The following is an 11,450-nucleotide window of genomic DNA, read 5'->3' on the forward strand; positions in this document are numbered from 1 at the left end:
GTGAGTCACTGATCCACTTATCAGCAGAAACTGACTGGAAATCTTTTAATGGTCTTCTCTCACAGGCGACCTCCGCAAGTCCCCTCTCGTCCCAACCACCGGTGAAAGAAACGCAGACGTTTGGACTCTGTACAGTCTGCTCGGCCTGGTGCGCTTGGCATGAGCGCCAAGGAGTTTCTGGAGCTGTTTCCTGTTTACACACCCGAAACTGTTGATGCTCTGTCTTGTTTTTAGTTAGACATTTAAGGAAGGGAAAGATGGCAAAATAATTGGGATAAATTATGAAAAATGGTTGTGTCAGCCCAGCCTCAGTTAAAAGTAATGATGAGCTCTGCAACATGCAGGTACGTTACTGATCTTACAGAGAATTTAATTTACACCGGAGATCAACTATAATGTCTATGGATGTAAGAATAACTGAAATACTGTCTCATAATTCCTCTCTTGAAATGTCTGTGAAACCTGAGGATGGATGAGACATCTAGCTAATGGAAGAAAAATCTCTGCATGTCAAATTAAAACATCAAGAAACTCAGAATATTGTCATGTCCTCCTCCAAGATTGTAGAATAAACTGTTTTACACTCCTGCTCCATCGTTCTTTCTTACATTGTTAGTGTATGATGTACATAACAAACTGTTTACACACATCATGAACTAGAAACTTAACTCACAGGCTCATCTCTGGCATTTGGGACACTCTATGATCAAGCAGATGAGCCTCAATGTATTAACTTGCCAATTTGACAACTAATTCAGTGTTTGTCAGGTATTACCAGCATGCTGATTCTTGAAGTGTCTGATCAAATATGACTAAGTATTTAACCTTTAGACCAACTTCAGCTCAATGTCTGATAATGCCAAAGCTGTGGTTGTTTTTAAGGTCAGACGTTAGGGGGAGCTGCATCAGCAGAAATCTAGATACAGTGTGTTCGGCAGGGTTATGTAGAAAAGAATCCTGTTATAATACAGTTTAAAGCTGTCAGTGTTAACAGCACTAAGGTTTCTCAATTTACATGTACAAGAAGCAGAAACCTGCTTTTGAAACATGCCTTTGCAGAACAGTTTCTGCTCAAATGTAGTGTTAAATCTATTAAATTCAGATTTCATTTCACTGGATTGATTACAGCACAACAGACGTTAAACAGAGAAGATCAACAGAGAAGATTTTTGAAAGATTATTCATTTATCAGCTCTGTGCGTCACCAGTTTTTATTCTACAAAGAAAACTGACATCAGTCCAAGTATCTCCTGTGTAAAAAATGCATTTATCAATAACATCCATCAATGACATCCATGAAAATATGATTTTGAATTATTCTAAAGCATATGTAATGCCTGATATTATTTTAAAGAAAAAAAAAAAAAACACTTGGCATCCGTCTGAGTAGAATCAAAACATCACATCCTGTTGACACAAAAATACATCTGGAAAATAAAAAGCAAGTCTGATCGTCTGGGAGACAAAACAGACACATACGAGCACACATCAAACATTCAGTATGTTCAAACTGAATTTTCCTACTACATGTTTGTCTGAGTGCTGACGTGTACATTATTGGCAATCACACTTTTCCGTCTTTCTCGTTCTACATTCTTATTTGTCAACACGTCAGCATGGACGTGAACTGGCACATGAAAAGAAATCACTTTGAAACAAAACAAACCAAAAAACCCAACGATGAATGAGACTGTGGCCGAGGAAAAACCTGGACAGATGAACAAATCGCGAATATCATAGAAAGATCTTCAACTGTCAGGAGGAACAAATATGCCAACAACGCTATTGCACATAGTCATCCCTTGTAAACCGGCAAACTAGGAGTTGTGTGGATCAGTTTTTGAGTTGTGTCATGTACCTGACCTTCAAGGTTAATTTCACCTTGAACGAAAAATTCCAAACGCCTCAAACCAGTTTCAGAAACATGGGACAGCAGTAAAACCACAACATTTATTGTTCTGTCTTTGCAGGCAGTGCCTTTTTCAAAATATATTTCCTCATTGGTTTGTGGTCAGATTTGACATTAAAGACACTAAATCAAATGAAATAACCTCAGTCTCTTCCTCATCTGGTTACCCCTTCAGGGTCATTTCATTATTGCTCACAAACTGATCTAAAACAAGATTGTAGGAGTGTAAAAGATGCTTTAAAATTGGCGTTAAATGCTGGTGTTGATGCAGACTAAATGAAAAATAATGGAGCGTAATCTGAATGGGTAACCAGCTGAACGTCTTGTGTTGGACCGCCCTCCTTCCCAAGCTGCCATTTATCACCGCAGAGCAAAGCCTCTATGTGCAGACCCTCCGCTTGTCGTCGAACAGTTTACGGACAGTGTAGACCTGGGGGAGGATTAACACAGATATCAAACAGCGTAATAGACTGTAAAACCCCCTTGAAACATGATCACCGCAAACTTTTCGCAGCTGATATTGCGTGGTGAGTCACTGCTCCATTTACCTGGGTAAGGGCCACACACAGCATCACCAGCACGCTGGCACAGGACCAGAATGAGACCCTCCACAGGTTGTCTTCCAGAAGGTTTCGGTCTCGCGCCTCAAAAGCTCGCAGCACTGTCTGCATCTGCCGGCTGCGCTCCAAGCGCCTGTGCAGAGAGTCCATGGACTCCTGAGGACAGTGTGGGGAAGAGAGAAGTGGGAGTAGGAGACAGAGGAAATAAAATGACATGAGGGACACAATGGTCTCAAAAGCACACAGTTTTCAGCCATTTCGAGCACCAGCTTCTACCTCAGACTCGAGCCTGTTGCTCGAAATGTTACACAGCAGTGAAATCATTTTCACAGGACCTATTTGTTTCGAACCAAAATATTACGCCATCCAACCAACGCTGTGGTTTGGTTTAGTAAGTAAGTCACACCTGCAGGGTAGCTGCAGGGTTAGTTCATGAGTTTTCCTTTGTGGCCCTCAGTCATATGTTGGCTCCCTGAGTTTGTAACCAGTTCTCAAAAGGTTGAGAACTCCCCTGCTTGTTAAAGGTTAAGGTTGACGTTATTCTATAGTTTTCATACTGTCAGCACAACCCAAGAAATGACCAAAACCAAAAACACCAAGACTGCATTGTTCTGCCTTTCAAAACTTCCCCACTTCCCAAGTCTGTTGCTTTCAGCCTCAAGCTCAATTCGCTCCTACTGAAGAAAACGGAAAATGAGTCCAACTCATGTCATAAAACAGCTGGACAAATGTACTGTAGCAAACATGAGTATTAAATTGCGTTTTTGTTGGGAACTATTTACAGCCGTGGATTAATGTGCTCTAGTGGGTATTTAGTGCAGCAGGACAGCATATGTGGGACTGACTGAAAATGAACTACAGTGAGTGTGTTCATCACAATGAAGAAACACGTCAGCCAGTGCTACAGTGTGGCTCACTGATAATACTCTTTGGACAACAATGGAAGTCTTAGGCACAAAGGAAATATCAGTCTTTGGCTACAACACAATACAAGATCAATCGATGGCTGGTGTTAGTCTTTTCACTGGATTTGATGACAGTAAGAAAAGCACAGAATAAAGCAGCCGTATCCTTTGCCCAGCCAAATGATCCAGAAAGCTTAACAGCTCATGAACAAAGGCAAAAAACACTGATCCAGCTGACTGCTTTCAAGATACAATTAACAGTATTTGGCTCAGAGGCAAGGGCAGATGTAATCCAGAAAAAAGCTGTCATCACTCTCTTCACGCTTGATAAAAACATGACAAATCTGATCTGGAATGCACCGACACAACAATCCTGTTGCATCTATCTCTCCTCTTCTCACCTGGATGTTGTGTAGAGATGGGTGAATGAATCTAAGTCATCAGCTGGGGTTTACTGTGAGGTCAGCTGCACAGTGAACTAGATTTCCATTTATGAATTCATTTGTAAACCCCAAAACAAGCATCTCACTATAGTTGCTTTCATCAACAAAAATTATGACTAAATATCGTCGTCAACGAACCTTTATCACGTGACGAAAACGAGACGAGACGCAACGTAAATGTTGGCCATGTGACGATAACTACAATTAAATATATAATGCAATATCGTTGACGAATAAAAACGAGACTAAATGTGGCTTACAAAATAGAAACTCTACTAAAATGTCTCTTCATTTTCGTTGACTAAAACGAAACGAGACAAAATGTTCTAGCGTTATTTCGTCTCGTTTAGTCGCGTTGTTATTATTATTTTGCAGTATTTCTGTTTCCCGTGTCTCACTTCAGGGGCTGCATCAGGTCGCACTGAGCAGTCGCAAGCCACGTCACGGCATTAGTTCCCACTCGCGGGATTATTTAGAAAATGCAGCTGCGATAGGTTAACTTTAACGACAGACAGCTGACACAGAGAGCGGGACTGATGGCCGGCCAGCCGGCTTTGGTTGGTAAAATAAATATGTTGTAAACTCAAATCAGAGCGTCTTCGTGTCTGGAATGGATGTATTCTTGAGTCTAAAAGGTAACAATAATATAATAAGACAACCTTGTTTGACTAAAGGAAAATTTTGGTTTTGTCTGTACTACTAGATACTATATTGACTGGGTTAAACAGAATTGCATTACTAAAAAGAGACTACAGTTTTCATTGACTAAAACTAGAATAAAATGTCATCAGTTTTCGTCGACTAAAACTAGAAGAAAATAGTCACGGATAATTCTGACTAAAATAAGACTAAAATGCTCAGACTTTTAGTCAACTGAAACTTGACTAGACTAAAAAGAGTATGAACGTGACTAAAACTAATAAAAACTAAAATGACAGCTTGACACAAAGACTAGACTAAAATTAAAACAGGCCGCCAAAACCAACACTACATCTCACCCGAATGTCCTCCAGCTTGTACTCCAGAAGGCTTGCATCAGGCTCCTCTAATCCGACCCACTCATCATCTCCACCCACATCTCCTCCTTGACCCTCGATGATGATCTCGAAGAACACCATCTTCTCCGAGAAGCGACTGAAGCTGTTGTCAAAGCAGATTTCATAGTCTCCCTCCTGCGTTGGCTCGACCCTGAAAAAACAGGAAGCACAGACAAAGATAAAAAGACAGCTCTACCAGTCAAGGTCAGTAATATGAAATACATGACGTAGCACTAACACGTGGACGCCATCAGAGCGTCGAGACTCGAAGATGAGCCGGACGCCTTCTGGAGAGAGGATGGTGAAGTCCACATCCATGCCGGCACCCGCGATCACCTGTGTGCACACACACATACACAAACACTGAGCAACAAGGTCACAAATGATCCTCCTAAGTCAACCATTTGCTTTCTTTTGTTTTGCGGATTATTGTTTTAGCAATTTGCGTTTACTAGATAGCTACAGTTGAGATAACAGACAGGAAATGTTTGCCTTTCAAGAGAGAGCCCGTCGCTCTCTTAGACTGGGACCCTCCCACTAAACAAACACACTGCTGACTAGCTGAACTTAACGTGGTTCTTCATGTTACATTTACAGAGTGCTGCACAGCTTGGACAGTAGTAGAGCCATAATGATTGGTTGATCAATCAATCAGCAACAATTCTGATAACTGATTAATCTTTAAAGTCATTATTTTAAGCAAGAATGTCCAAAAACCAAAATCTCTTTTTTCTGTTGGACAAACAAGCAATCTTGCTGTGACGGGGACACTTGGGACCCTGTGATGGTCATTGGTCACTATTTTCAGACCAAATAATTCATGGAGAAATTATGAATGGATGAATGGATAATGGAAATAACTTTTGGTTGCAGCACTAGACTGGAGGTGTCATTGTGCAGCCAGAGCTCCCATGGCTCTGCAGCAGCTGTTCAATCCCACTCAGTTAACTCTGATGAGTGAGCGGCCTATAAATCAACCATTATGACTGATCGATTGTAAGATTCTGCTCTCAACCTTTGAATAGCTAAAAGCACTGCCTTGATAAATGGGCACGATGAGGGTTTGGTCGTTCCTTGTCCCTCCTCACCAGGAGCAGGGCGTCACTTCAGGAACAACCTGCCGGATGACCGCAGGCTACCAGGATCTGAACCTTTCAGACAGAAGTTACGTGTACAACCTCACATTTGCATAATGACTCATTCAGACGGGGAGCAATGCCTGCTGTATTCTTCATTTCCAGTTATTTCCTGTACACTACTTTCTTTTTTGCTTTGCTTTGCATCTCTTTCGGGAAGGACTTGCAATCATTCGCAAAGGGTGCTGGATAAGTAAAGTCTGAAGTGACGTTACAGATTTTGACCACAGTCTATCGCCGTTTGTGGAAAATGTGAACTTCAGTTGGTGGTTATTAGATTGGTTACGTCAAGTCCCACACCATGAGGTTAGCGGAACAATATGAGCTATTACTAGCTGACTTATATACTGGCACTGAGTATGCAAATGCACTCCCAGCATGTCAGCTAGCTCGAGGAGGAACGGTTAGAAACTGTTAGCCAACAACATCATTTTCTTGTATGGCTGGTATGAGTCATTATGAGATAGCAGTTAAATGAGAACATACTAAGTGCTTTTGTCTGTCGAACACACACACAGTTACCTGATATTCGACCTCCATAGTACCATTCTTTACAGCTGTTTGAAAGAAACACTCGGATCTTCCGGCTGGCAGCAGAAACGTGAACTCGCTGTCTAGGCTCTGTCCGAAGCAGCTCACAGACCCTAAACACCACCCAAACACTACCGCAAGGACAAGCAGTCGTCCTCTACTCCCGTTTTTCCTCCGGAGAAGGTCCATGGTGAAGATATTCCCAAACCCAGGGCTATCTAAGTTCAGCCATCTCCTTCGCATCCCTCTTCCGCAGCAGAACTTTGCGATATTGTGATTGGATGGAGGACCCCGGACAAGGCCAACGATGTGAACCAATCAGAGGAGGAAGGGTAGCAATCGTCCTCCAATCACTGCAGGTCTGAGGTTTTCACTCAGCACCATCCTAACAGTGGCAGCTGCTGTGACCCACTCTTGAGAGGAGGTGACATGCTCCCAATACATAAAAATCTAACAACAATTATTATAATAATACACTTTATTTATAAAGCATTTTTCCTATCAAGATCACAAAGCCACTTACATACGTCTCTGCAGGGACAAATCACTTTATAAAGATTTTATAGGTTGTAATTAATGTCTTTAATTAAACATTATTTCATACTTTTCTAATATTTTCAGACTTGTTACTACTAAGAATAACATAAATAACAATAAGTAATGACATGCTAAATAATTTCATCATTTTTGGATGCCAGATGCTTAAAAAATCTCTGCAGCTATAGGCTGGAGATTTCACTCTGCAGGTGGTTAGGGAGCAGCTGTTTAAAACAATAAATTAAAAAACAAAACAAAACAAAACAAAAAACATTAAATAAACTTTAATGACTGTGGCAATCCTTATATGTGTGTGTGATAAGTAGAATCTTTGTCATTGTCACTGTTTCCAAGATCAGCTACATAATATTAACTACAGAAATTGAACAGTAATCATATCAATAATACCAATGTTGATAATATCAGAAACAAAGACAGAAAGAAATAATAATAGCAATAATACATTCATAAAAAATGTAATGTTATTACTGTCACCTCTACCACAACATTAAATAACCTATTAGAAATGCTAAACCTAAAGCCAACCATTTTCATAGCTGCACCTGAGACAATGAAAGTACTGTACAGTTACAGCAAATGAGAACTCAAAGAGCCTTACATTTTATTTAGATTCTATATTTGGGAGCTTTATGTTTTCCCAAGCTGTGTGTAAAGTCTCCCTCATTAACTGATTCACCATTGCCCACAAAAGTGACACAAAAGTGTCCCAGTAAGTCATGACTGTGACAGTGAGCCAGCATGCACACTACCAGGACCTGGGAACTGAAGCAGCTACATGGAATTCAGCCATCATCATTTTTATTTTTGTCCTCTAGCAAAAAGGCCTACAGAGTACTCCATAGTGAGCAGTGAATTAGGAAGTTGGACACTTATGAATCATTGCCTTTTTGCATCATCACTGAGGAAGTGTTACACAACTGTGATTTTGACTGACTTTGATTGCTGGAGGAGAGCACTACATAGTGCATATTTTTCACATTGAGAATTGACACAATTAAAATTGGGGCAAGTAAACATAGTGCACTCGGTAGCAACCTGAGTGATTTCAGACACAGTCCTAGTAAATTATATACTGGATTAAGGGTATGACTCTGCTTAATAGCTTCATTTCATTTAGGTGATCCAGGGCCAGCCATGGTATTATTGGGGCACTTAAATGGAATGGATTTATCATTAATGATATTGCTTACACCTGTGCTGTTCCTGAGGCCCAAGTCCTCCTCCTCATGGTGCTCAAACAGCCTCATTACTGCAGATGCAGACCAGGCAAAAGCAACAGCAACTACCAGAAGAAAATGACTGGGGGTGTAAAATGTGAACTGAAAGCAAAGTTAAGCTATTCAAATTTAACTTCTGTAATTGTGAAGTGATGTGGGTAGAATCATAGCTTACTAAGCAGTCTCAAGCAGTTTCCATAAATCATGATTGATCCAAGTCATTGCAGTTTGCCTACTGGTGTCCCGTAAAAATCTATTCTTGGTCCACAGATGACGCTATTTTATTCATACATTGCAGTTCCAAAGTAGAGGTTGAGGCTAAATTCATCTCAATCTCGATGGCTCAGGTCACGATATGGCTGAAAGACAGCTGCCATGTTTTTGTGCAAATCCAATAGACCTGCTAGTGACAAACTTTTAGCAGGTGAATAATTACTAATTACTAATCTCCTTTACATCACGTGTTCAGGAAACCTGTAAAAGGGTCAAATTCAATCTTGCAAATTTCTTCAGCAGCTAGTCCAAGATGAAGTTCGAGCAGGAGTGGAGGAAGGAGCAAGCAGGATGGTAAGTCTGAGACAGGAAGGCGCATGGACAAAGTGGGTATCTGTCGACCCGGCAGGAGGCCGCTAACCCTGGAGGATGATGGCCCAGAGAAAGACACACCCCTCAGCCAAACTATGCAACAGGCCTCCTCTCTTCAGCTGCTAACTGGCAGTTGAAAGTCAACCTGGGCAAGAAGCTGAGGTTTCCTGAGCATGCTACAAAGCAGGTGATCATGTTGGAGCTCACTGTTCCTTGGCAAGAGCGTATGGATGAAGCACAAAAGTGCAAATGTGCCAAATACCAGGAGCTGGTGGAGTAATGTAGGACGCAAGGCTGGAAAACCTCCAGCAAACTTACTGAGGTGCTGGGACTTTGCAGGCCGGTCACTCTGCAAAGCCTTCACCAAACTTGATCTAGTGGAATTGGCAAAGAACAGAGCCATCAAGTCTGTCACTGGCTGAAGAGGGAGGCCCTGTGGTCAACTGCTGCTGGGATGCAAGCCGGGAACTGATCATCCCGGCTGAGCGGCCGGGGTGATCAGCCTGTAGACTAGACAGATAGACTGTCTGATGTTGAAAGACCCGAAACTCTAGGTGACATCAGGTTACATTATGTATTGCTGGTTTAAAAAGTTGGTCACAGCCCAACCATAGTACACCAAAACCACTCAAATCATTATGCAAGCAAGCATTAAAAACCCCAGTTAAAAAATTATGACTCCACTGCCAATTGTAGCACATATCGACAGAAGAACCTGTATGAAGAGAAGACAGCTCTATTCTGCTGCAGAAGAGTGCCTTTAACCTGTCAGCCTGGTCTGTCAGAGGCACAACACAGTGGACTATACAGTAATTCCAAATCCCATCAGACAATCAAACACTTACAGTAAGATCTGTCAGGCATCAGTTGCTTGTTGGCAGTGTCGTTCTATAATGTATGCAAGTATGTCACAACTGTGTGTCCTTTGCATACCCTTTTCTGTTTTTGCTTTGTTGTATTTTAAGAAGTATTTTATGTTTATGTATTTTATTTAATACAGCTCCTTTTTAAATACACTCAACTAAATGTTGTTTTGCAAAAATAGGATCATCATTTAACTTATGCTATGAAAGTGAGGAGATGAAAAAATAAAAAGAGTTAGTAAAGCGGGCCACGTATACTATTTAATATATTATTCATGAAATCAGTTCCACAGTTACAGTTAAACACGTCCAGGTCCATCTCTGTTTTTCTCTGCGTTTAACAAGTAACACCGGCTGGACTGTAGACTTCCGTCTGTCCTCCTTGAGTCTTTATCTACACTTAACACATGTGTGTGCGCGTGTGTGTGTGTGTGCGTGTGTGTGCGCGTGTGTGTGTGTGCGTGTGTGTGTGTGTGTGTGTGTGTGTGTGTGTGTGTGTGTGGGCAGTAAGTAAGTCAAAGTGTATGCAGTGTAGTTTCAACATATGGTGCCCGTCATGACAAACTGTCCCCTCCTACAAGAAAGAAAAAAACCCAGATCGGTTCAAAATAACTCAGAGTTTTGCGATTGAGTTTCACTCTGCTCCCTGAATCATCTCTTTTTGTAACCGAAATACTTTTCATTGCATTTAAGGCAGCACTTAAATAGCAGGGAAAAGACCAGCAAGAGGTTTGATAAAGAGAGGAAACTGAAAGTATTTCTCAAAATACTTAAGCACATGAAGAAAAAGAACAAAATAGAAACTGGCTGTAATTCTGTACTTCTGCTCAGTTGAACTCACATACGTTAGAATTACAGAGGTGAGATGCTGCAAGCATAACAAAGCAGGCAAAAGCAGATTGTACCTAAAAACAGAAGTGTGTCACTCATAAGAGAAACAATACAGGACAAAAAAGGAAGAGGACAGTGATACTTAATGTGAGGAAGCAGTGATCTGAAACATGTGGAAAAAAAAAAAAAAGATAAAAAGCAAAACAAAACAAGAGGTGTCACCACATTACAACAGGCCTCGCACCTGAGCTGCGGTTCACTTCACTGCCTCCAATCCTCTGCAACACGGTACTCATCTTCAATCACTGCAGGTCAGCCAGCTGACACGACAAAAGTTCCTAACGTTGAGAGACACACGGCTGAGACGTTTATATTGGCTAACATGTGAGAAAGCAGCCTGTGAGAGTAATACTGTGCTGCATTAAAATACAGATGAATCAGGCTGTGATAGTAGATGGTGATATTAGCAGCGGTGGGTAGCTGTTAAAGTATGGGTGCGAATTTAACAGCTTGCAACAACTCCTCCACTGTCCCCTCTAAGGTCACACTGCATGGTTCAGTAGGACTAATAATGTGCCAGATGCATGGCTCAGCGAGGCAAACTGTCCAAGTTTCTCAGGAACTGACAAAAGAAAATAGCTTCAAAAGCCGAGAACACAAACCAAAAGTGTTCAACACACGAAACATGCAGAGTGAGAAATTGAAGTGAGAGGAAGTGTCAGCTGAGGGACGATAACTGCATCCAGTAGCGTAGGGAGTGTCCCACGCACACACACACTCACATGCACGCTACTCACTCTCTCGCTCTCTGTCTTTCTCTCTTTGCTGCCTCTTCCCCATGTCATCTTCATTTCCTCCTTACATGAGCTGGCTTG

General features: G+C 41.5%; 1 protein-coding gene across 1 annotated transcript; it reads right to left on the reverse strand.

The window, feature by feature from the left end:
- Window positions 1-1,171: 1,171 nt before the first annotated feature.
- On the reverse strand, window positions 1,172-6,785 carry tmed1b (transmembrane p24 trafficking protein 1b). Its single transcript, XM_070979957.1, has 5 exons — window positions 6,513-6,785; window positions 5,093-5,190; window positions 4,816-5,005; window positions 2,458-2,625; window positions 1,172-2,339 (listed from the first exon to the last, which is right to left on the reverse strand). The coding sequence occupies exons 1-5, from the start codon at window positions 6,762-6,764 to the stop codon at window positions 2,289-2,291; spliced, it is 759 nt and encodes a 252-aa protein (XP_070836058.1). The 5' UTR covers window positions 6,765-6,785; the 3' UTR covers window positions 1,172-2,288.
- Between the last annotated feature and the right edge of the window lie 4,665 nt (window positions 6,786-11,450).

Source organism: Chaetodon trifascialis, chromosome 2 (genome assembly GCF_039877785.1).
Source record: "Chaetodon trifascialis isolate fChaTrf1 chromosome 2, fChaTrf1.hap1, whole genome shotgun sequence".
NCBI lineage: Eukaryota > Metazoa > Chordata > Actinopteri > Chaetodontiformes > Chaetodontidae > Chaetodon > Chaetodon trifascialis.